Raw genomic sequence first — 26,096 nt, 5'->3', positions numbered from 1 at the left:
CGTGCCAAGTCAATGGGATTTATTTCAAATTCTGGCTCATTTTGACTCCTATTAACTCTAAACGAAGACCAGCTGGGATCAGCCTGCCTTCCCCAGCAGCAGAGCCCCTCAGCTGCTGGAGAGCAGCCTCAGTTGCTGCAAGCAGCAGTTCCCTTGGGATTGGGAAAGCTCTGTGATTCCCTGTAGGATGCACAGGGCTCACAGGCAACCCTGCTCTGCTCCAAAGGCGTCAGTGGACTGGGTGGGCTGAGTCACAGAGAGCAGAATAGCAAAAAAATGGGGAAAAAGCCCCACACAATAATATCACCCAAGCAACAAAATCCAGCATGTACCTCTGCATTAAGTGGGATTCAGGGAAGGCTGACCCTGGGGCCACCAGCTGATTATCAAAGCAAGAGGAGAAGCTGATTGCAGCTATGGGCAGGGGTGCCCAGGGATGCTCACGCTGGGTCTGGGAGGGGAAGCAGAGACCCAGGCCTGCAGCTCCACAGAGAGGCATCACCCTGCCTCTTGGTCTCAAACTCTTCATAGCAGAGGTTTTCAGCATATTTGACTGCATTTCGGAGCGACTTTATTCACCTTTGGTTTTTGATGCAGGACAAATACCTGCTTATGTCTTTCCTGGGTGTTGGTCTGCACGAGCAATGACACTCCAGGGCTGTAACTCAAAGACACACCATGGCCAAGTGCAAACACCTTCAGCCCTGTAAACTGGACTCCAGTATAGGAACTGGGCCCCTGCTGTAGCAGCTACTGGAAAGGACAGGCTGTAGGGCAGGGGGATGGCCTGCTGTGACCTCCTGGGCCCCCTGTGCCACCAACTGACCTCCTGCATGACCCTGGGCAAGCCACTTTCCTGTCCTGTGCATCTGCTCCTAACACATTATTCAAGGGCAGGATTTGGAGTAACACCACTCATTTCCTAAGATTAAGGGTGTGAGGACCTCACTGGTAGCACAGACACACTGCCCTCCCCTGCACACCCAGCCTGGTGTTCTCCATTCCTTCCTCTGCTCAGCCAGAGGGTGACCCCACACTCTCTAGCTGGGGGAATTTAAGAAATTTCATTCAAGTAATTACTCCACAGACAGCCCATGGTCCAAGGCACAAAACCCAGCTTTTCCAGGAAACAACAGCTCAGTATATTATCAAAAAACCTCATAAAATTTCTGCATGGAGAGCAGAGATTAAAACCAGGGGTGACTCCAGGATTGTCCTTCAGCAACCTCAGAGTTTTCAGGGAGCTGAATGACATGGATGTGGTGCTGCCAGCTGTGGCTGAGCTCATGTGTGTGCAGAGAATGGCTGGATTCAGCAGCAGCAGCAGAGCGAGGCGCTTTGTTGCAGAAAACCTTTGAATCATGTTTTCAGTGGCAGGAAACAGAAAAGAACAAAGAGCAAAAACCACTCTGGGACAAATTCTGCTCTAAGTGATGTTTGGACAACATTCTACAAAGGACGAGAAGATGCTCCTGCTCTGCCCTGGCACTGCAGAGCCCAGAGAGCAGCCTGGCATTGCAGGAGCAGCTCTGCCAGCTCAGAGCAGAAGGTCCATCCTGGCCAGCAAGTCAGCCTTCCACTTCAGGATTGTAGCCTGTAGATGAGAGAGGGACAAAAATGTGGTGGGAATGATCCTCAGGACACCATCCAGAGCTGTGTGTGGGGTTGCTGCTGCTCTGGGGAGCGACCACAGCACAGGAGCCAAGAGCCACGGGTTCAGTCCACGCTCTGTCCTGGGCTGGAGAGTGGCTTGATCTTGTAAATTCCCTCAAAAAACCTTCTCAGCTTTCCAGCCCAGCCCAGCTCTGTCAGTCTACCCTCCCGAAGAGCAAATGAAAGGACTTTGGATCTTGTTGCACCAGAGCAAAAGGATTTACAGCCCTTCGAGCTCTTCTGGGCTGATGGTGCACATCTGCATGCCACAACAGGGCCTGCAAAGGCAGCAAGATCTTCTCTGATGTAATTGTTTATGGCAATTCAGACCATTGGAGTGTCTGGCTCAAAGCTTTCTGAGTCCTGACATGGCTCGAATGACACTGCAGATAGGATTTCAGGTTAAAATTGAAGTGGAAAGAACTCGACTCCCAGTTTTGCTGAACAATGAGGGAATTTCTTGTTTCAGAGCATGTTGTATTTCAGTACTTCCAGGCTCTCCAATTGCTTTCCTGGAACCGTAAACCCCTTGCTATCAGATGTCTGCCGTGTATGGCAAGCAGCAGATTACACAAACCACAGTGCAGAGCCACAGAACGCAGCTGGAAACCCCTCACCTCCCTCCTCCAACTGGCCTGGGCCTTCCTCAGCCACTGCTGCATGTGTCATCCTCCCAGGGAAGGGCTGAAATGCCACATTTGCTATCACTGCAGAGGAGAAGCAGCAGAAGGAAGCACTTTTTGGGGGAAGAGGTTGTTCACAGGGCCCACTCATCTGTGACCAGGCTGTTGGTGGCACACCAGTGACTTCATCCTCTGCCTTTTACCATCCTCTGATGTAATGAGCAGCTCTGATGGGCAGTCAGATCCTTTGTGAGTGCAGGTTACTCTCCAGGGATGTTCTCTGGGTGTTTCAGGCTCTGTGGCACTATTCCCTCGCAGCCTTACAGATGAGCAGATAAATTCTCTTTTTTTTTTGGCAAACCACACCATGACACTTGCACTGCTGATGGATGCCTTGCCAGAGTTCACCAGGCTCTTGTACTTTCCAGTGTCCCCACACAGTGAGGAGAATATCCTTGTTCTGCCTCACCCATACAAAAAGTCTGAATTTCCAGTCAGTCTCTCTGAATGCAGGTGCCCAAACAGTCCCTGGTGCTCTGCAAGGGGAAGGGATTTTCAGCCTTTTGTTGTTCAAACCAGAGGGCAAACGGCCACATTCAGAAGAGAGTAAAGGTCAAGTGAAGGCAATGAGTTTGTGTTAGAAGACAGAAACCACTAGGAGGGATAATACGTGGGCAAGCAGCTCAGGAAAGGTGCACATCTCTGGAAATTCCAACTGCATCTTGCACTGGTGCTCTGATTTCTCTCTTATGGCCAGGGGGACAACTGGCCCATTCCTCCACTGAGCAGGAACTGGGGCTGAAAGGAGCAGTGTGAACTTGGACAAAGTGGCCAAAAGATAGAGGATACTCATTTATCTCAGCCCCAGCTGCCTCGAGCCCTGCCAGCCACAGCTGTGAAGCTCATGGACCATCTCAGCTGCCAGGTTTGTTTGCTGAAATCCACTGGCGTTGAAACACGTACAAACTACCCCTGGAGACTCGACTGGGGCCTCCCTGCTGCTTTTTGTTTGAGATTCAAAACCACAGTGGAAACCGGTTTTCAGATATGTTAATGCTGGAAATGGCTGAGCCAAGTGAAAGCTAAAGATCTCTGAAAAACGTTTCCTGAGCACAGAGGGAAGTTTGGTTGTGCTCAGGCAGTCATGTGCTATCAGCATCAGGATGACCCTGTGGAAAATGAAGCCTTGCTCAGGAAAGCCAGATGTGCCTGTGCTGACCCCATGGATCACCAGGTGAGTGACTCTCTTCTGCAGGACCCAAAGGGGCAGCACAGACCCTCTGTGCTCCCTCCAGCTTTCAAAGTTGCTCTGGGGTACATCCCTTCATCTGCCATCTCCAGGGAGCTCCAGGACTGCAGAGCCTCTAATCTCCCACCATCCTTCATGCTGGCCTGTGGCCACGTTAGGTGTGAGCTGGTGGTGCCAAATTGCTCAGCTCCAGCCTCTGCTCCAGCCAGGATACACAAAACAGGCTGAAAATGTACCAGCAGTGGAGTCAGGTCCTTTCAGAGCAATCTGGCCCCTCATTTCCTACACCTGTCACAAGGACACTCAATAGTGAAGTGTCACATTCCTGCAGACATAAGCAAATAAAGATTAAGATGTTTCCTTGGCATTGAGGACAAACCTTCAAGACGTGGTGTGGCTGCAGAACCCTGTGATGAAAAGGGTTTTTCCAGAGGTTGTTGCTGTCCATGGAGGGCATGTCCCTGTGGATGCTCCCTCTGGAGTAACACAGGGACAAGCCAAGGTTTAGGAGAACCTTTTATGTGTCCACAATTCCAGATGGGCATCAGCTTCCTCAAACTAACACCAACCTCTTCCAGAAGCAGAAGATGAGCTTCACACCCCCAAATGGAGCTCAGCTGGTTGGCACAGGTAACTGCACTGATCCTTGTGTGTGCATCTCTCCTCCTAAGGGCACAGAAGGATCAACACCTTCCCTGTCCCCTTTGTAGCTGAGCAGAATATCCCAACAAATACTGGAGTTGAGGAAAAGCCCAGGAAAGCATCAGTGGATCCAGGCAGGAATGTGGTGAAGCACAGATGTTAGGACTTGGGGGTGTCATGCCAGGAGTGGCCAAATGGAGATGCAATAGCTAATGATGAAGTTCTTAACACCACCTAAACTGATTATTGGACAGCACAACACTGTCACATCAGAAGTGTTAGAACCATTCACAGTGTGGAATCACTCAGTATCTGCACACCCAAACCCAGCATGCTCCCTCTCCCTGCACTCCAAGCACCTCCAACACCTTCCCCAACCAATTTCTGTGCCACCACACAAATCCTGGACAGGATTTTGTCACCTTGGTGTCAGCCCTTGGGTGAGCAGCCTTCACAACTTCCCCATGACAAGATTTTTTGTTATCTTCGTCCAGTAGCCTTAAAGACTTCTGTGCACCATGCAGTTTGTAGTGGTTTTTGCAGCATGTCCTCCAGGGGATGGCTTGGCTGGATATTCCAGCTTCTAACCCTCAGCTGGAAAGGAGGGGCTTGCAGTTATCTCCATCTGAGCTGTAAACCTTATCTTGACAGAAATCTAAGGAAAATCCCACTGATATTTCTACTCTCCATGGGAATGTAGAATGAAATTCTCAGTAATGGGAAGAGGAAAATAATTTGTGCTTCTGTCAGAGGACTTCCATATTTAAATGACCTCAGTGAGCACAGGAACACCAGCCTGTGTCTTAGGTAACAGTGTCTGGCAGGGCAGGCAGCCCTATCTGGAGACTGTGCAGGTGTGAAAGTCTGCCTGAGTTTAGGCATTAGGAAATACAAAGAAGTATATTAAAATTGTAGATAGAAATATAGCACTTTGCAGTAAAAAAAAAAAAACCAAAAACCAACAAACCGAAAGGGAGTGATTATGAGCAGGAATCTTGGCTCTGTTGACTACTTTTTTTCTTTTTTAAATAAAACAGAAAACACCATCACGTTCCCAGGGACATGCTGGCAAACAGCAGGGACAGAGTCTGAGAGAATCTGTATTTTATACTTTATAACTTAATATGGCTTTTGCATGATTTTAGTATTTTTATTGGTTCTGAAAACATACACAATATAAACACGTGAAGCAGCCAGGAGTACAGCACACGGAGGGCGACTGCCCAGCCATGCCAGCCTGCAGCTGGGAAGGAGCTGGGGTGTTGGGGACCACCCTTGCCTCTGGTATGATCCCAGTCCTGAAAGGGCTCCCTGTTGGGTACAGGGGCCTGTGGCCAAGGGTGCCCTTATTTGGGGCAGGACTACAGGCTTATTCTGCACATTTATGGTGCTGCACTACAGTATTAAGCCAATGTTTCCACTTTCTAGTTGAGTCAGTGCTCAAACCCCGACCTCAGCCCAAAAACAACATAAATCCATCTCTTTTGCTGCTTCCATCCCCTCACACCCTACTCCCTGCCCTCCTTTCAGCCAGCCACAACAGCACCAAAAGGAAAATCAACGTTTCACCATGGAGCATCCACCCAGGGCTCGGCAGTACCTGCTGGCTCTGCTGCTTCACACCCAGCCCAGGCTGGGATTTCAGAGCTGCTTTTAAACTTGGTCTTCTTGTTCCTTTTCCACAGATGTGTGGGGTTGGAGCTGGTGTGTTCCCCTGCTGCATGAGGGGTAAGACATGTGCCACAGGGGAGCAGTGCATCCCTCTGAGCTGGGCTGCCCCTCTGCTGAATGAGCCTTGCAAAGCCCCTGCTGCTGATAACTCTGATCCAAGACAACAACCACAATGAATACACCATGTCAGCAACCTGATAAACTACACATTTCAAGCAGAAAGGCCTGACTTGCAGAGCAGCCCACTGGGGCACTGGGCAGAGCCTTCTTCCACCTGACACTGCCCTGCTTCCTCTCATCTCAGAGCCAGAATCAAACATTTTCTTTCTACAGCACCAAGACCTCCAAGTGAACCAGACATGCCCAGGATATTCACTAAGGATTCAGGAATCATATCCTGATGATTTCTTCTAGTGGTTTTCTATATTTAATGGGGAAATCCTGGAAGGGAAGACCAGAAGCAAGCAAGTAACCATCAGAGAAGGCACAAAGTGGCCAATTCCAAACTCCAGGCCCAAGCCAGCTGTGGCAACCAGGGAAAAATCAGCCCCTCTCAGTCTTCTGGACCTCCTCCTTTATGTGGGATCCATCCTACAGAGGTGTGGGAGGGAGGTACCATTTCTCAAAGTCTGTGGCAGATCAGATTCCCATTCTCAAGCGTGAGTCCTAGCTGAAAGACCAAACCATCTCCCGGACATAGTTTGTCATGAAAACAGCACGCTTTACCATAATGTTTAGGACAAGTTACAGCCCAGGGGAGCTCCTGCCCTGAGCAGTGGCCTGGGTCACAAACTCAGGCCAGCAGGGAAGCCAGGGGTCAGCAAGGGCTGGTTTCACAGACTCACTCGGACACCTGGGATGCCGGGATATCCTGGAGGTCCTTCCTTTCCCTTCAGCCCTTCACTGCCTTTTTCTCCTCTCTCTCCTTCTGGGCCTTGCTCTCCTTTGTCTCCCTGTGGAAGAGAGGAGGGTGGGAGGTTTTTATACCCACACAACACATGGGTCACTGTCCAAAGCTCTTGCGAGGGAAAATCCCACCACATAATTAATATTTCAGGAGACTGAGAGGAAAAGAGCCTGCAAGAAAAGGGATGAATGAGGATGAGTCATAATACACTTGACATTTAAAAAAAGAGCAAACCCAGGTTTCTTTTCTTTAAAATCTCTTGGCTGAAGGAGAAAGAACTCCCCCATTACACAGAGTAACCTGAACCCCTTTGCTTCTCCTGCAATAAGGCCTGAACCTCCCACATGAATGAGGCAGGCAGACAAGATTTGAAAGTCTCCCTTGCCTCATCCAGAAGCCCTGAACTTGGGATGCTGAAAGACTTTTAACAGGATGGGTTTGTCTGGAGCAGCTGCTCAGCTCCTGCTGCCAAACAGAAATCAGCCCAGGGCTCCAATAAACACTCTGTGAAACTGTGTCACTGTGCCCTGTAAAGGATCCATGGCCTGAGCAGTGGGTATGCTGTCAAATCACTGCTCTGACAATTACAGAATCACAGAATCAAAGAATCATTTGGGTTGGAAAAGATGTTTAAGATGAATTAATCCAAACTTCAACCCAGCACTGACAAGTCCACCACTGAACCATGTCCCCAGGTGTCACTTGTAGGGATAGTGACTCCACCACTTCCTGTTATGATGCTTGGCCACCCTTTCAGTGAAGAAATTTTCCCAATACCCACTTAAAGCCCCCCTGGTGAAACCTGTCATTGAAATTTATGAAAAAATCTGGCAGATAATAAAATTTCAGTATTTGGCAAGATCAACCAACTGGAACATAGAGCAGAAATATAATCATAGAAGTGTAAGAAGTAAATTTATAGCTGCTTTTCTTTTACCAAAATAAATACAATATTGTAAATATTTTGTATCATTCAGTACTACCACTCAAAATTATGTGGAGACAATGATAAAGGCCAGTTTTATACTGAAAGAAACATGTGCAGCCAAGCAGCCTTGAACTGAACAATTTTCCTCTTGCACCTGTGCTGGGAGAGCTCAACAAGATCCCATCTGGTTAAAGAGCACAAACACATCTGGTTAAGTGTCCAGAGACACATTTGGGGTGGAAAGAGCTGCTTTGGTTCAAGAGCTCCTGGGCACAGCCAGCAGTGCAAGAGAATACAGAAGCCTTGACTGTCCTTAAGGAAGAGATTTTTGGTCCAACATTCAGAGATAAGCAGAAGTAGAGACACATGGCAAATAGTTTAACTAGAAAGAAGCAATAAACTGCATTGTTGTGGGATGGGCTGCTCTTTCTTTCCATGGAACAAAATTGTTGGCCTGTTTGGAAAGGCTGGCTGTGCAGGGACAGGAATCAGAGCCCTGTTCCAAGGGCAAGGTAGCAAACTCCCAGCAGTGAGAGACAGAGCAAACCCTGAGTGAGATCCTGGGGCTCTGCCAAGGGAAGGGGATCTGGTTTCTTTACTCTCTAACATTGCTCTGGTCAGTGGTGCAGGGGAGAGTGATGGACAATCCTTGATTTCCCTTGCCAGGCCCAGGAATTCCTGATTAGTTGGAAATTTGATCTGTAAAGACTCAAATAAAACAGACAAATTGTTGGAAACCAGATTTTGAAGAACTTGACCTTTCTGGAGATCTGATCAGATGCCAAAGAACGTGGGTAGAGGAGTGAAACAGGAGGGGTTTGTTATGTGTGCTGCAGAAAAAAGCCCTTAGAGATTGCAGGGCAAAGGTTTATTCCACAGAGGACCCATTAATCCCCTCAGCCTCATCCTGGCTCTGGGAATCACAGGGACCTGAGTGCACAGGGATGTGTGTGGGAGCTGGAACTCCATGGAGTGAGTTTTACCTTGATCCCATCTGGCCCGAGCTGCCCGCTGTCCCCTTCCAGCCCGGGTTCTCCCTGTGGACAGAAGCAAACACCATAAGGCTGTGCCTAAATGTGCTTTTCCCTGAGCTTCCTGCAGCTGGCTCACAGCAGCAGCCAGCCTGCAGTGATGGGAGCCCAGCCCTGCACTCTAACACATGTCCTATCTCATACCCTAATGCTGAACAAGCTCTTCCTGGAGCAAGGGCAGGAATTCAGCCTCCTGCTCTATTCTGAGCCACAGTTTCTCCTCCATGGACCCGAGGTGGGAAAAGGAGCTCAGTCTGGATTCACTTAACCTGGGCCTTCCTCATCCTGCTCCAACAGCTGACCTCAGTCCTGGGAAGGGACAGAGCCCCTGCCAGCCTCAATCCATGCATTCACCCCCCTGCCATGCCTGCACAGTGTGTCCAGTGTTTCCCTGCTAAAGCTGCCGCTGCTCCCACGTGCACGGACACAGCCCTGGCAAACAGGAGGGCTCTGTTCCACCTCTGCCCCCACACTGCCCCTTTCACACTCGCTGTCCCTGAGTCTGAGAGGCTCCCAGACACTGCTGAGCTCGGGCTGATGGCTCTGTGGGGAAGGTGCTTCCCCCACCTGCAGAAGGAGCAGGGGCTGGGAGGTTTATGGGATGCAGAGAACAGGGTCACCCCGTCCAGCCTGACAGCAAGGACAGAACCTCTGGGAACTGATGAGGCACAGAAGGTGGCCATACTCACTCTTTGGCCAATGAGACCTTGCTCTCCAGGGATTCCTAGCTGGCCAGGATCACCCTAAAAGGAAGGAAGCACAGACAGAGAGACAAGCTGGTTACTGACACTGAGGGAGCGGGAAGTACTTCCCATGTTGTCTATTTCTTTCCTTCTCCCACACAAACACAAAGGCCCAGCACAGGGGCAGCAAAGAAGGACACATCTCACAGGCTCTGTTGCAATGATGCAAAGATGGACAGGACAGGGTCACAGGGGTTCTGAGCTGTCTGAAGCTGCAGATCCGGAAGGAATTCTCTGGCTTGGTCCTTCCCAGACAAGCAGCAGGGTGGGTGCAATGTGGTGTGGTGACCAGAGTGAGGGAGAAAAAAACCCAACAGCTCTTTTCAGCCCAGTTCCAGAAGAACCTGAATCTTTGATAGCAGTTAAATGAGTGAACAGAAGGAGCTGGCAAACAAATGGATCCTGCCAATGTGGCATTCGGGGTAGGATGGCCATAGGGCAGCTCCCTCCCAGGTGTGCCCATCCAAGCAAGCTGCTCTGCATGAAGAGAGCTCAGGAAATGCAGAGCATTCAAGGGGAAAAGGTTCGAGATATCCATAAACCTCATCCCACAGCAAACTGCTCTGCACAGACCAGTCTTGGTCCAGCTCCTTCCAGCTTGGAGAGGGAGCAGGATGGGACTCTCACTCCACAGCTTCCCAGCAAGGCCAGCAGGTCAAGGGGAGTCTGTGCAAATCATCATGTCCTGTCCCAAGGAGAGCCAGCCAGGAGCACTGGAGCTGAAACACTCCTGCAGTATCAGGATGCCAAAGACACGGTAGCTCCAGTGAAGTGTCAGAAGATTTGCCAAGGAAAACATGGCAAAGGATGGGGTGGGGGGTGGAGTGAAGAGCAGCACAGAGGAAATTGCATTTAATCCACACATAGAGTTTGTTCAAAAGCTCTGCTCACAAGAGCAAATGTTCAGACCAAGTGGGTTAGGATTAAATAAAACCCCCTCTGAGCTGCCCAGCATTGGGTTTTTACTCAAACAAAGAGATGGCTTTTATGTGGACAAGAAGGTGCATTCATGATCTGCAGCAGGGCACCCTTCCCCCTTAACCATCAGAGGAGTTCAGTCCCCAGAGAGCTGAGCCTTGGAAACTGTGGCAAGACCTTGTCTGAGGGTATTTTTAAGTCTGAGACCTTCCTAAGACTCTTCTGGCTTCGAATTAGAAGCTGCCTGGATCTCTGAGTCTCAACGACTTCTCTCTCCGTTGAGATTTTGGATCTGCAAAGGGTTGAGCTTCATTTCCAAGGCCCTTCACAGCTCTTGAGGCACAAGATCCCTGGGATGGGGCTTCTCCCCAGCACTGACAGTCTCTCCCTCAGGATGGGGCTCAGAAATTTGTAAAAAGGGCTAAAATTAACCCAGTTTTAGGTTTTTTAAACTTTATCTTTTATTCAATGCACTATCTGCTTTGGCTGCTGGAGGGTAAACCTGCAATGTCACACAGTCCTTCAGGAACACAAGCTGTCATTTATCTCCCCAGTCTGACAGAGAAACTGCACTCAGGGTTTTTCTTACCTTCATGCCAGGTTCACCTGCAAGACCAGGTTGTCCCATTGAGCCTGGCGGTCCCTGGGAGAAAAAAAAACCCAACAAGATAATGAAAAAACCCATTGTAACAAAGCAGAAAGCAAGATCAAAGACATAAGTCCTTTAGCAGAGCTCTCCTGGGACAGCCAAGCCCTGGTTGCAATGCAATTACCTCCCTGGAGCTGGCTCGGGGTCCACAGCATCAAAGAGGCCCTTCCTGAGTGCCTGGGCTCTGGGAGGGCTCTGATCAGCTCTCACACCTCCCCTCTCCCCAGCCTCCTCTGCCAAGCACCTTTCTCTGCTCCTTCCAATCCCTCTGCTTTCTCAGGTTAGTAACCCCACCAGGGAGCAGCACTGGAAGCAGCTGGGATGGAAGGGAAAAGTCCGGAATTAGGCTTGGAAGCTCTTTGCAAGGGTCCAGCAGGCTGGGGTGGTGCAGTGGGTAACAGAAATGTTTGGCTGTGCTCTTGCTCTTGCTCCCTGCAGCCTCACCTGTCCATCTGCACCTGTGTGAGCAAATCCTCTGCACCAAGAGGCTCCTTCTGAGGAGGGGAAGCTGCCCCACATCTTCCAGCTGAGCCTTTGCCCCCCATTCCCTGAGAGGCAGGGGCAGCTAAAGGGAGCTGAGGGCAGCAAGGTGACACTGAGCCCTCCAGCACAATTTTTGGCCAGATTAGCCTTGACATCCATCAGCCAGCTGTCTCTGGCTGCACAGGGCCAGCAGATATCCAAAGACCAAGGCTCAGACCAGAAATCCCCAGCCCAGGCTGGACTGGCTGAGAGAAAGTTCCTCACTCTCATGTGAGCACAGACTCCTCTGGTAGAGGGGTTTGGCATCCCTCAGAGAGCCAAAAATGAGTGCATGACCTGGGAAAAGATGGGAATTAAGATAGAATGATGGAAGATGTGAGAATGACCTTGCAAACTGTTCTCACTCAGTCCAGCTCCATGTGCAGCCCCTGAGAGTGGGGTCACAGCCATTCACTATCTTTAGTACCAAGATCTATTGGGAGCTTTCATCTCTGTACATTTGCTGCTACCTCTGAGAAGCGTGGGCAATGAGAGTCTGTAAAACAAGCCCAAAGATGGGACAGTAAAGCTTCTCTTTAAAGGATTTTAGCGGTTTATTTACTTATGATATTTGCATTCCAGACAACAATCTCCCTTCTCTTTACAGTTGGGAATAAAGGAAAAAAGAGCACATAGTCAAGGGAGCTACCCAGGGAATAAAGCCAGTTCCTGGCTTGCTGAAATGGATTCAAGCAGGGGAGGGAGCAGGGTGTGAGTTGGGTTTGTGAACAAATGCTCATGTCACGCAATGAGAAAATTCAAGCTCCAATGAAAGCAAAAATTCTGCTTTGGTTTCTCCAGAGGTGCCAGTGCAGAGAAAGGCTCCTGGAAGAGTTACAGATTTGAATGAAGGTCTGTACTTTCTTGGTTGGCAGCATCCAGAGTGGCTCAGTAGAGCTTTCCAGCTCCCCAGTGTGGTTTACCATGCTGAGAGCTCGCTCCATCCAGTCCAGCAGCCATGAGAATGGAAACTTTCATGACTCACACACTTTGCATAGACTGCATTCAAAGCCACCTTCACGTCTGTGTTACAGCTCAGGACCTACAGAAAGGAGCTGTGCAAGGGGCACTGGCACACGTGATAGAAAGAGCCAAGACTGTATTATTTTAAGAGGAGTGAAATAAAGCCAGAAGTGCAGAGGAGTTGGGGGAAACCATGCAGGCATCCCCTGCACTCCACTGGGGCAGTGTTTGGCATCTGCTGGTGGGTTTTGGTGTGTTTGTGTCACTGCTTCATGGCAACCACAGCCCAGCAGCACCGTCAGCAGCACAGGCGTCTCTGAGCTTCCTGCACTGGCTGTCTTGGCCTCTGCTGGGGCTGCCTTGGCCATCTGGGCGGGCTGGCAAACCTCTGTGTGTGTCACAGAGAGAGACAAAGACTGGTACTCAGTCTGAATTGTGCTTGTATTGGCTCCCTGACGCCGCACCTTGGTGCAAAAAGCTGGTCCCTGCCGTGGTCACCTTTGAAATGTATTTTCTGTTGAGAAGATGGGCCTGCACTTCCAGAAGCTGCGTGTCTGTGGCCTGTGATGGAAGGGGTGCTCAAATTTCTGATTTTCACTGTTTGTTTTGGAAGCTGACTGTCAGACTTCAGGGAAATCCTTCCTGCTCGTTCCACACTGCAAGGTGTGGAGGGAAGTTCCCCTGCACATTCACTCCTCCCTCCGTCCTGCACCCCTGATGGAAGGGGAAAGCAAACAGCAACAGAGGTCAGACCTACCTTGTGTCCCATTTCTCCCAAAGGCCCGGGTGGCCCCTGTGGTCCTTGGGGACCCTGCAAAATAGAGACACAAGGCTCTTTTCATTTGTGAAGGGCCATCACTTCCATGGTCTGTAAGATAAAACTCCAGTTCCCTCCCACATCTCAGAGGAGTTCTCACTGCGCAAGATTTGGCTAGTGGGATGGGGAGGCCAGCAGTGGGTGTGCTGAGGCACCTTAGCAGGCAAAGAGCTCAGAAGACCTTCCTCCTCCTGGCTGCCATCTGAAACAACTGCAGTGGCTAATCTGAAAATGTCTGGTTTACTCTCTCCCTTCACAGTCCAGCACTGCTGGCCCTCTTGAAGTCTGTCTTTCCCCAGGGACTCCCCCACAGCTGTGGGCTCAGTTCTGACACCATCAGCCTCCCTCCTGCTCCTGCTTCCACTCCACCTACACTCCAACTCCTCCTGTTACATCTGACCCTGTCCCAGACCCAACCTTGCCCTTCTTTCCTACCTTTCCTTCCAAAACCCACCCCAGGCTGTATCCTACACTCTCCCTGGTAGATCCATGGCTCCCTTTGGCTTTCCAGGGGTCTGACATTGTCTTTCCTTATGGCTCCTAAGACTCTAGCCAAGTCTTTCACATCTCTGACCACGCTGGAGTTGGCAAGGACAGAGAAGCTGGGAATGGGATAAGTGGTGGAGAACAGACATACAAAGAAAGAAATTAAGTGTTTGTGTACAAGGAAGGACAGATGGAGAGAGAGTGATAAGAGACTTGCCGGGTCGCCTGGAGCCCCTTTTGCTCCTGGAGGTCCAGAAGGTCCCTGGATACCCTAGAAAAATTAAAAGCACCAGGGTCAGCTCCAACCCAGCAGCAATCCTTCACATTTCTCAGCAGAAATGTGCACCTCCAAAGTGCTCCAGTGACAGGAGGGGAGAGGCAGCCCTGCAAGTGTGAGATAGGGTCCAGATTCTTCCTCCTGGACCAGGACTCAGAACTTAAGGGCTTGAGGCTATGAAAGGAAGTAGAAGGCATGGACACTTACCGGGAAGCCGCGTGCTCCAGTCTCCCCAGTCTCCCCCATCTTGCCCTGTGGACACACAGTTAGAGCAATTATCACCTGGGGATGTGCTGACTCACCCGTGGTGCTCTGAGGACATGTGGGTGTCCCCAAGGCTGGCAGCTCTGGCTCTCACAGAGGACATACCTGCAGCCCATCTGGGCCCGCCCTGCCTGGCTCCCCTGGTCGGCCCTGTGAAACAAAAAGACAAAGACACATCCAGCAGCAGCACAAGCTGTTGGTGATGCTCTTCTGCCCCAACCCATCTGCTCTTGCATTTTTATGCATCAAATTTCCCTTTCCCTTCCTTTCCCTGCAGCTTTTGAGAGGCCAAATACCTGGGATCATGGCCCAAGGAACACCCAACCAGCTGGGAGTGTGGGCAAGGGTCCTGATACCAATGCTGGATAGATTTTACTCTGGGTGAAAGACAGACTCATCCCTGCTGGTTGATCCTCATGGAACAATTGAACATCCCTGTTCCTGGAGGAGGATGTGACCTTGATCCTGCCCAGAGCATTTCACAGCAGAGCTGAGAGCAGCCTTGGCACTCACCTTGACACCTCGCACCCCTGGCTCGCCCACGGGTCCATCAGGCCCTCTGGCACCCTAGAAGGAGGCAAAGAGAGGCAAAAATAAGAACACAGAGGATATGGCTCACTGGAAAATCCAGCTGTCTCTTTAGCCTTGGCCACCAGGACAGTCCATGAGATCAATCCTGGCTTAGCCAACTTATACCTGCTTGGGTTGAGCACAGCAGCTCAGAGCCCAGGACTAAAAAGTTTCTTTCTGTGTTTTGTTGCCTCATTTCTCACTGTTACCAGCACACAGCACTTTTTATTCCTGTTAAACCAACTACCAACCACTGACCCAAGCCAGAGGAGAAAAGCAGGCCAGGAACAGCCTTATTTTCAGACAATGGTAACATGACAACACTTTTGCAATGCACAGACAAACCTGCAGTTCCTGCCTTATTGACAGCAAACTTTTCCTTCCCAGAAACCTTGCTTTTCCATCACCTTTGCCCTTAACCCTTGCCACACCACACTGTCACATGGTCACAGTGGTGGTATAGAGGTGCACAACCCCCACTGTGCACTACCTTCATATTGGGCCCCAAATTCCTCCCAAAGAGAAAGGTGTATTTGCTGGCAGCTGAACACCAAGTTCTCAGCTACACCTGAGTGATGTTTAAAGATCTGGCTGCTGTTAAGGACCAGGCAGGTGCTGGTGCATGTGGAGGTGGGGAGGGTCTGGTGCCATGCCTGGATCTGCTCCTGGGTGTGTAAGAGTGAGGTGGGCACAGGAGCCTCAGGAGGTGTGTGGGACACACACCCTGCTGCAAATGAGCAGGTGTGAACAGCTAAAATGAAATAAGCAGTTCATGGTATAGCTTGGCCATCACTGAGGAAGGGGTATCCTTGTTCTTTTAGAGGGTTCCAAGTGAGGAGAGTCCTAGGAAGAAGGTAAGGATATGATCAGAGAATCACAGAAAAAATGGTTTGGGTTGAAAGGGACTTTAAAGACCATCTATCTTTCAAGGGAAGCTGAACACACAACCCTCTACACCATTTGACCCCCAGAGACCAGTGTGTCACACAGAGAATAATGAGCCACAGTGAAGGAAAAGAGTTAAAAAAGGGCATATGAAGAGACTTTATTAACAGACATCATGTTCATAATCAGTTCATGAGCTCAGTTAGGACACTCAGGCAGTAGTGCAGTATAAATAATAAATAAAAGCACAGAGCGGTGCTAGAACGTAGTGGTAAGAGGAATTCTGGGAGCTGGCCAATGCAGAAAGGGAAAACAGGAGCCAATGTGCTTAATCGGGATGCAAACCCAGTGCCAAAAGTAATAACAGGGCTAGGGAGCCAGTGTGTTAGAAAAGCAACTCCAGGATGACAGGCAAAGAGAGAGACTCACAAAGAAAAGCAGTGTACAGCAGAAATGTATAGGAACCCCAGCCAAATTATTACAGCAGGCAAACATTGTCAATATAAAATAATGCAAAAACTCCTACTGAGCTTGGCAAAGCCCTGGGCTGCTCAGAGGAGCAGAGACTGAATAACCAAGAGCCTGTATTGCACTGCCGGTATGGCACAGCTCTGAAGAATGCTCAGCCTGGCCTCCAGGACAGACAGACAGACAGACAGACAGAGGGCTGTGCCCCAGATGGGATCCCCACAACCCAAGGGGTGTTTCACAGCTGGGGCTGTGCTGCACAAATGTCACAGCACCTCTCACCAGCCCAACACCCCAAGTGCTGTGGCTCATGCTGGCCCCTAGATCAGAGAGCAGTAAAGACCAAAAGTTTTATTAATCCATGTCCCTATAAACCTCAAAGCACAATGACAAAGACCAGAAGGTCACTTAAAAGCTGGGCTACTGACAGCTCGAGTCAGACAGGCCTGTTACTGGGGGTGGTGGAAGAGCAGGGCTGGAGGCACCTTGGAGGCTGCCCGGGGTGAGCGGGACACCCACAAATACCCAGAGCTGCGCTGGAAGGGAGGTGTCAGCATGGGTACCATGTTGGCATTCTGGGAAAGCACCCTCCACAACCAAATGCTCCTCCTCCCTGGAAAACAAACTGTTCCCCTCTTCTTTGAGCAGCCTCTTGGATATTTTGTGCAGTTACATCTTTACTGTCTGAGATGATGTGGTGAGCTGCTAGTGAAGGAGGGGGAGGATGTGCAGAGGGCAAGGATTCCTTAGCTCAGGCCTGGAAGAGGGAACAGGGATCAGAAGCAAGTGGGACATGGAAATTACAGTGATGACCTGGGTTAGCATTGGGAAGGAAACTGGAATGAGTCTGGCCCCTCCAGACCCATCTTCTGCAGCCTGTCCTGCCCTGCCCAGCCCCTTTGCCAGTGCAGGGGCTGCTCTGAGCCGGGTGGAGGCTGTTGGGTGCCCTCAGTGATGGCTGTGGCTCTCACCAGGGCTGGCTGGCTGGGGAGGTGTTTACAGAATCCTCATCTCTTCCAGCAGAGCCCTGTCACCAGCACGGCAGGATCTGCCAGGGCAATCTCCCTTCACAGCAGTTACCTGCCTAATCCCATCACAGCACATCTCATTGGCGTCTGACCTGAAGAAGGAGAAAGTGACACTCTATTCTCAAACACAAGCTTCATCTTCTCTGGCCTCCTGGGCTGAAACCTGGCATAAAGGCTTCCTCTAATCCACCCTAACAGGAAAAGCTACATTTAGTCAATTAGTTAAATTTTTAAAACTCTTTTACTGACAACACTGGCTAGAGATGAGTGAGTGAGGTCCTGGCAGCTCTCCAGGGAGCAACCCAAAGCCAAGAGCCTCAAGGCTCCTCAGAGGACCTCAAGTTGCCTTCCCCCTGCAGATCTGGCAGATTGGCCTTGCAACCAGGGCTGAGCACAGCCCTGGGCTCCCCCTGGACCCTCAGTGCAGGCCAGGACAGCATTTCCCTGTGCTCAGCCACACCGAGCAGTGCTCAGAAACTCCAGGCTAAACAAGGGCTCCCACAGTGGCTGGAGGTGACAGCTCACAAAGGCAGGGGAACCCAGCTCCAGGCTTTGCCAGTCCAGGTGAGGCTATTGTGATGAATCCTGCTGCTAAAGCAGACAATGCTCCTGCAGAACTGTGTACTCAACAAGGTGTGTCTGCAGAGCAGTGCTGCACTTCCTGCTGTTAAACACCTACTCAGAGCTCAGACAGACAGTGACCAGCCTCTCAACAGCAGCATGAAGCAGCAGTCAGTAGCTCCTTCCCAGAAAACCAAAGCTCCTTCCTTACCCAGTTATCCAAATATTGATATTTTGCTATCACAGCCTGGCCAAACAAAAAAGCAGATGCCTTGAGTGAAGCCAAAGGGAGACATCCCTGGCCATGGATCTGGAAAGAGCTTTTCCTCAAACACTTCTAAGGCTTTCTCAGTCAACTAGAAAGATCCTTGGAAGCAGAACAATACCCTCCACTTCTCCATGAACAACAACTCAGCTGGGCTTGGAAAGGCAAATATTTTCAGGTTTGCTTAGATAACATCACTTTACAAATCCCTGGCATTTATAAATTCCTGCAGTCGGTGATGCTGGAGATCATTGGGTCCAAGTGGCAGAGGCAGCAATTCCTTCCCTCTGGCATGGAGCAGCAAAGGGCCTGGAGTGCAGATGTGCTCCCCTTTCCTTGGATTTACAGGCTTCACCTGGGCAGCAGCTGGTGCAGGAGCTGGATGAATGAATGGCACAGTGGAAAAGAGAAATGTGCTTTGAGATTTCAAAAGCTGCCCTGTATCACCTGAGCCAGAACCCAGCAGTGAGAGGATAGAATTCTAGAAATATTGACAGGCACCTTGGCCAGGAGAGTAGGGCAAGGTAAGACACTTTACAGCAGGATTTCAGGTGCAGCTTTACCATGTGAGTTACAAAATCATGGCTCTGGTTGATATTCAGCCTTTCATAGAGAATCCCAGTCTTTTTGGTGACATTACCCTTAGGAGACCACACATTTTCCTGCTGTGAGGAGCAGAAATGTGCTTTAGGATTTAAGTGACATAGGGTGAGGGGCTTGCTGGACCAACTGCCTCCAGATTTAAACCTTGATTTGGTTAAATAATTAGGTTTAAGCATGTACATAGCTGTCACTAGCTGGATGTTAAGCACATATCCAAGTGCTACACTGAGTACAGATGAAGGGAAATGAGCCTGGGCTCGCATGTCCAAGTTTCTTCTCCTTAGGGAAGACTAGAAAGGAAATAACATTTGAGGAAGATTGTTCAGTATCAGTTTGGTGGAATAAACAAAGACTTGTGAAGGAACAATGCTCTGTCAGGACTAAAAAGAAGGCTACAATTTTTTAAAAGCTTTTCTTTTTAGAATATACATATCTTGACACTATAAAAGCTATCACAACATATACGCAGACCCCAAAAAGTCTCCATTGTTCTTTACAATCAAAACCATATTTGCTATTTACGTTTCCTTCAAAAGCAGAATAACTTTAATGAAGCATCCACAAACAGAGCTCATGGAATCCACAAACATCTGGCAGGGGCTGCATTCATGTTTCCACTCTGAATTGAATTACATCCCTTCTGTAAGCTGGGACAGACAGAGGGTAATGGCTGAAATTACAGTTGGGGGATCATTTCCCCATCCTGAGTAAAGCAAGAGCTGGAATCACAGGAGCAAGTAAGCAAATATAGGATGCTGTGTGCATGGAATATCTTCTGAGAGTATGAAGAGAAGGAAAATGTGAATGAGAGAGATTTGAGCCAGAAATCCTCCAGGCAGGAGATCTGCTGGTTCTTACAATATTGACTCCCCTACATCATATCCACTGAAATCTGTAGAATTTCACAGCAAAGCCCAAGTTTGTCCTTCCTGCTGGGATCTCAGAAAGTGTATCTCTCTGCCTCACAAATTCTGCATGGATGAAATCACTGCAGTGCTCAAACAACACCAGATCTCCACCACAGCACAGCCCAGCAGTGGGAGCTGAGAAGAGGAGCACCAGCAGCAGATCCAGAGGCTCCTTGCTGGTAGAGCTTTAGGCAGAGTTTTACCCCTCTCCAATACTGGTGTCCTTAGGGCAAGACCAATTCCTTAATGCTCCCTTTTCCCCAGGCACTGCCTCCTTTCTGCCTCAATGCTCTGCACATCCTGAGGTGACTTTCTGCAGGCACTGCAGCCTGTCAGGGTACAGCCACTGCTGCATTCCTGCTTTGCAGGGCTGGGATGCACTTTGAAGTCTGGTTCCCTCTGTGGAGGCATGTCCAGAGAGAGTGAGCAGCACAGGACCTGCTGCACTGAACGTCTGGAGAGGAAATGTAAAGCCAGGCCATGCAGCTGAAGGTCTCTGCTATATGATATGTCATTCTGAGGATGGACAGGGCTGGTGGCAGCTGATGTTCCACAGGATTTCTCTGGAGGGTTTGACACCCTCTCTCTGGATCCACCTACAGCCAAAGGCAAATCCCTGATGTCCCAGGCAACCTCCTGTCTTGGGAGCTGAATCCAGCTGTCCTTGTGGGCTGAGGACTGGAGGCCAGCATGGATGTAAGGGGCTGAAGCAGGTTTATGAGAGGGAATCTTGGATAACCAAGAGCCAGACACTGCAGCTGCTGTGCATGCCTGCTGAAAGGAGAAGCTCAGGGGCAGGGATGGGGATGGATCTCTGGCTAGCAGCCGGGAGGAGGCAGTTCCAGGACTCCTTTTTCTTGTCACTGCAAACATTAAAGGCACTGGCAAAAGCACCTGATCCCCTGAGAGGACCCACCTCTCCAAGAGCCCTCACATTCACAGCCTGGATCCATCAGAAGGTGTTTCCTGTTCAACTCTGGGCTGCAGTTTCACCTTGGGATATTTTCCACCATCCATTCAGAGCCTGCCATGAAGGAACACCTCCAGTTTCTCATCCAGCATGATCATGGATGTCCCAGGCAGCCCAGTTAGTCCCTGCTGGGCAGCATGGAGGAACCACACTCCCCAGGGGCCCCTCTGCAAGTGGACCTGGGGAGGGAAATCCATGGGCCTTCCCACCAAGGAGCACAGAGCAGCGGGAGCTTCTTCCCAGTCACAAGTTAAAGATGAGCCCTGATAAATATCTGCCCAGCTTGGATGTTACTGGCATCCTTCTAGATGTGATTTTAAAGTTTAGAGCAGTTCCAGGGTACATAACTCCCTGGTTACAAAGATTCCTAGTTGGTTATTCCATTTTCTTTTGCTGGTCCCAGCTATTTGAAGAAAACATTCACTCTGGCATAGGGAAACACAAAATTGTTGGCTGTCCTGAATCCCCCAAGCAGAAGTTGCAGGAGAAGCAGAGAGTGGGAGTAGGTAAAATGTATAGTTTACTCCTTTGAAATGAAACACAGAAACAGATCCTTGGAGGGAGAAATGCAAAATATGTTGTTGTTGGGGCCTTCAGCAGAACTCATGTGTGCTCGCTATTAATACTTTGTAAAGCAGCTGGACAAGGAAAAACAATCCAAAACAAGGATGCTCCTGCAATAAATATCCCCTTGGAGAAGAAAGATTGAAGAGCTCAGTGGGACGGGGGCTGGATGTCACAGGCAGGAAAACAAGCAGCTTTGGCAGGTCTAGAGATCATTGTCCTGTCGGCTGTCACCCAAACAGGGCGGGGAGAGCCACACAAGGACTGACTCTGAGTGTTTGGGAGCTCTTTTTTGAGGGAAACGTGAGCTCACAGCTCTGTCAGTGGTGCCAGGCAGTGGCACCCAGCACGAGGCTGGGGACTGCTCTTGCCAGGCAGGGTGAGGAGTCACCTGTGCTCACAGGGTGGTACTGTAAGGTACACATCAAATCAGGGCTGGAAAAGTCCTTAGAAAGGCAGAGGATGTGCTTTTAATTTGATCTACTGACAGTGCAAAGCACACCTTCTCACATGCCTGTGGAGCCCTGCTGGGAGGTGTCAGTCCTGTGGGACTGGAGGGGAACATATGGGTAGAGCAGCCCAGCTCTATTTCTGTCAGCCTTGTCTCTTAATTCTGTGTCATAACATAACACTTCCTCCTTCATCTGCCTCTGGTTATATCACAACACTTCGTATCTCAGCTACTTTTTCTCCCACAACAACAAAGGCACCTGTTCTGGTTTTCTACCTGCACCCTTTCCCACAATTTCATGCAACTAAATCTTCATCATCCTCACCAGAAGCATCCATAAACTGTGTTTTGACGTGGTAGATAGTTGGAAAAGACAGACTGGACCACTTCCATGATAACCTCTGCTCTGGGCACCCCCCTGCCCTTACACACCCTTTGCATCCACTCCCCTGGTAAGATTTGTTCCAAGGACCTTTATGTGCTGCAGAAGTGTGTCTGCAGAGGTGCTGCCCAACTTCTGCTCATTTCACACCCCCAAACCAAACCAGCAGGTTATTTTTCCAGTGTCTGGAAAAGGAGAGGGATGAAAGCTCGTGGACAGTGCTTACCCTGCGGCCTTTCACCCCTCGGATCCCTGGCGCACCCCGGGCTCCTGCTGGACCCTGCAAGGGGAAAAAGGACACAAAATGAGGAAGGCAGCAGCCTTGGTAGGACCCTGCATTCCTATGTGATCTGCAGGGGACTCAGATGCAGACCCATGACCAGCAGATTGGTTCATTAAACACTTGCTAAAAACATCACTATTTTCACTTGTCTATAAATGCCTTTTTTTTTTTTTTTTTTTTTTAAAGTCACGGATTGTCTTTGGATTGTGAACATTTAGGCCAAAGATCCTGGCTAAGGTTTGTATGCTTAATGACCTGCAGGCTGTTATCTGTGTCAGTGGTGTGATGTGAAGAGAAGTTGAACATCCAGAATCCTCTCTGAATCTATTAAAAGCAGCTGTTTCTCAGCATCTGTTCAAAAATAATAATGACCAGGATCTGGTTTTTAGATGTCCAAATACAAAATCAGACACCTCATTTTGGGTATCCAAGTTTGATCTTTTCAGCCAAATACTGACTTTATCTTTAAGTAACTGTTGCCCTGTTAATGCTGCATAAATATTGATACTGGCAGATAGATACTAATTTAATGTGGACTGTTGGTGTTGTGGATGATCCTGTTCTCACAACAAAAGAAGGATTTCAGGTTTTCTTTTAATCTGGATTGGCACACATATGATTCATTAATGTGCATACAGAAAATGCAGAAAGCCAGTTATTTTTCCCCTGCTAGAATATTTATCAGAGTAAAAAAATAAAGGATATATTTATTTAATAGGACTTAATTCTGTATCACAGCTTTTTAACCTGATAATTAAAGTCAGTGCCTTTCTGCTGTCAGAAAAGAAAACCTCAAAATGACACATTCACTCCTTGCTCTCTCAAACATTCCACATCAAATTTGGCTGTTTACATGTTAATAGCATTTACCAACTGGTCAGCCCTGCAAATTCCACCACAGATCAGAAGAGAATTGGACTGTGATCTTCCTACTGCTCCTATAACTGCCATTTATGAAGATTTTGCTTTTGTGCATGGCATGTAAGTTCAGGATACAAATGCTGAGCTGTTCTCACTCAGAATGGAAAAGTCAGTTGACTGTAACTGTATTTGTGGTCACAGTACATCTCAGTTTTGGTAGTGAGGACAGTGGTGACTGGCACAGGCAGTGGATGTGTCAGATGCCTGTTTTACAGAGATTTTTATGATAACCATGTACTGAAATGAAATCCTTAGCTGGTATTTGGAATCTCCTCTGGAAGTCTCAGCCTATCCCAAACAGCTTATGAAAGTACAAGGACAGAAACGTTCATTGTAATGGAAAATGTTGAGGGAATAGCTAGATACCCTGCTAGAATTCCAGTGAACTCTTTAGGAGAAGATAAGTGACCTTAAATATTCCTATATATACATATTATTTCCAAAACTGTATATAAACAGAAAAGATGAAGAAGAGTAAGAAGTGAGTGAGAAGAGGAAAAAGGAATTGCCAAGCCTCAGGAAGCTAAAACCAAGGGCAAAGTTTCCTACCATTGACTTTGCTCCCCATTTCCAGTCATCCCTTGTTGAATTAATCAGCCATCACTGCTAAGGCTCATTCAAAGATTTTAACAGTTTAGGACAAACAACAACTGCATGCCTCAGGTCTGGCTTGAAAGGCAAATGAGGAATGTTTGGTGGAAAAACAGCTGGACTTAATGAGTAGGGATTTGATATTAGGAGATTATTTGATTTACTGGCTCTGCGGGGAAGTTTGGCTTATTGAATTATGACTTTTTAAAATGCAGTTGTGGAGCAAACATTTTGCTTGGACGAACTTATTATTTGCCTGCAGGAGAAGAGGGAACTGAAGGAAGCAGAAGGACCTGGGGACGGTCTCAGCTCCCAGAGCTTTGCTGAGAGGTTTTGGCACCTCCACCTGGATCTGATGCCTCAGCTCTTTCTACTGTTATGCCCCAGTGAAGACAGACAAAATTTGGCTTCACTTGAAGGTACATTTAGTGGTGCATGGGATGGTGCTCAGGACTGGAGCTCTCTGCCACAACACAGAAACTGCCTTGGCCATGGGTGCTCACAGGCCTGGAGCAGGAGGAGCCCAGTGCTCCAGCTGTCCCCAAGTCATGTGGCAGCTAACACGATGGGAATTTGTTAAAAATGAGACATCTACTGACATGCAGCGGCCTGTAGGGTTCTGTCATCAGCAAGTGCTTCCATGAGGAGCCACAGAGCAGCTCAGTGTTGGGGGCTGCAGGTGGCATCGTGTTGCTTTTATTGTAAGGATCTGGCTGGTGTCACTGCTGCGCTCCAGACAGAGACGGGCCACCCTGAGGTGCTGCTTGAGCTCAGATTTTCTCTTTTCCTCACCTCCACTCACTTGTTACTGCACAGTGTGTGCCCAGCTGTCTGCAGCCATGCACCCAGAGCATCCTTGAGCTCCTGGCAGTGGCACAGCTGACCCTGATTTGGAGGCCACACCTTTGGCACTTCCCGGGCATTTCACTGCTGTGATCTTCCTCCCAGTTACCAGCACTGTGGGAATTCACACACTGAGCAAAATCCATTCCCTGCACCCACCCAGGGCAGCCTTTTTGTTGGCTCCAGCAGCACTTGTGCTGCTGGGAGAGCCCAAACTACATCTAAAGAACATCTGTGGGAAACTGGAGCCAGGCTAAAATCTGCCTCCATGGTGATTGCATGCTCCAGCCACAGCTGCAGTGTGCCAGACGAGCCTGTCCAGATGGAGGGTCTGTCTGGGGGAGCTGCTCTGCTGCTCCTCTCATGCCAGCAGGGGCTTTGACCACGCAGGATGGTCACGCTGCATGCCATGGTCACTGTGATAAATGACCATGATAAATCACTGTGATACATCACTGTATCACATATCACCACAGTGCCAACCATTCCCAGCCCAGAACACCTTGAACTAGGGAGCTTGTGTCCTGCCAAAAGATTGAGGCTGGATTGTGACTTTTGCAACCCTCCTCAGGAATACAAAATTTTGAATTAAGCACTGTGCTGTTGCCACATTTCTCTTCATAGAGAAAAGCAAGGCACAATTCTTCCCAAGGATTTCTGAGATTCACATTCTCTGAACCTCAGAGAAAGGGAAAACTCAATTATTATCACTTGCTGTGCCTGTGTTGTGCCAAAGTAGAATGCAGTATAGAGATTGTTTATCCAAAGTGAAGATGTTTTGTTCCCTTGGCCTATTAGGGCCAAGAGTGGTGTATGTGTGGAACTGTCTGCTGACAGTCACGGGAGAGTCAGGAGATGAGTGCAGTTCTGTGCAGAGTGAGTGCTTGGCAGATTCAGTTTAGATGAAATGTATATAGTATAGTATAATAAAGTAATTAATTAGCCTTCTGATAAGACAGAATCAGTTGCATCATTCTCTCTCCCTCACCAGCATCAGAGTTGCCTTTGATTTACAATACTGTGCTTTTTTGTGTCTCTTTCCGTGTTGCTCCCACCCATGTCCCATCCCTCTCCCCATATCTCTGGTTTGTATCAAACTCAAATAAATTGGAATACTGTTGCTTGACTTAGCCCATGCATGCCCAGCTTTTGGTGTTACAAGATGATGATAGCCTTTACTTACTGTTGGTCCAGGGATCCCAGGAAAACCCACTCCTCCTGGCATCCCAGGGTGTCCCTAAAAGGGAAGGAAGAAGAACATGCCTGCTGTGAATGTCCACAATCTGCACAGACCTGCTGTGAATGTCCACAATCTGCACAGACCTTCTTCCTCCCAGTGGGAAGACAGGAAAATTGCATTTTTGGCTGCTTGCAAGGTCAGGCAGATCTGATATTTGTCAGGGTAAAATTGCTCAGGGGCAGAAGGAAATGGCCAGGCTGTCACTAGCCCAGCTCCAGCC

General features: G+C 49.1%; 1 protein-coding gene across 1 annotated transcript in view; it reads right to left on the bottom strand.

The window, feature by feature from the left end:
* The window catches only part of COL27A1 (collagen type XXVII alpha 1 chain), a 141,642-nt gene that overhangs the window by 28,174 nt on the left and 87,372 nt on the right, over nucleotides 1–26,096 (bottom strand). Inside the window, exons 27-37 of the mRNA XM_041406960.1 lie at nucleotides 25,820–25,873; nucleotides 22,225–22,278; nucleotides 14,857–14,910; nucleotides 14,449–14,493; nucleotides 14,287–14,331; nucleotides 14,020–14,073; nucleotides 13,257–13,310; nucleotides 10,955–11,008; nucleotides 9,394–9,447; nucleotides 8,657–8,710; nucleotides 6,684–6,791 (exon numbers count right to left, since the gene is read on the bottom strand). Of these exons, the coding sequence (XP_041262894.1) occupies nucleotides 6,684–6,791; nucleotides 8,657–8,710; nucleotides 9,394–9,447; nucleotides 10,955–11,008; nucleotides 13,257–13,310; nucleotides 14,020–14,073; nucleotides 14,287–14,331; nucleotides 14,449–14,493; nucleotides 14,857–14,910; nucleotides 22,225–22,278; nucleotides 25,820–25,873 (630 nt within the window). The remainder of the gene's footprint in view (nucleotides 1–6,683; nucleotides 6,792–8,656; nucleotides 8,711–9,393; nucleotides 9,448–10,954; nucleotides 11,009–13,256; nucleotides 13,311–14,019; nucleotides 14,074–14,286; nucleotides 14,332–14,448; nucleotides 14,494–14,856; nucleotides 14,911–22,224; nucleotides 22,279–25,819; nucleotides 25,874–26,096) is intronic.

Source organism: Onychostruthus taczanowskii, unplaced genomic scaffold (genome assembly GCF_017590055.1).
Source record: "Onychostruthus taczanowskii isolate IOZ18803 unplaced genomic scaffold, ASM1759005v1 scaffold25, whole genome shotgun sequence".
NCBI lineage: Eukaryota > Metazoa > Chordata > Aves > Passeriformes > Passeridae > Onychostruthus > Onychostruthus taczanowskii.
Note: the sequence above shows the minus strand (reverse complement) of the source record. Positions and strands in the feature narration are given on the sequence as shown.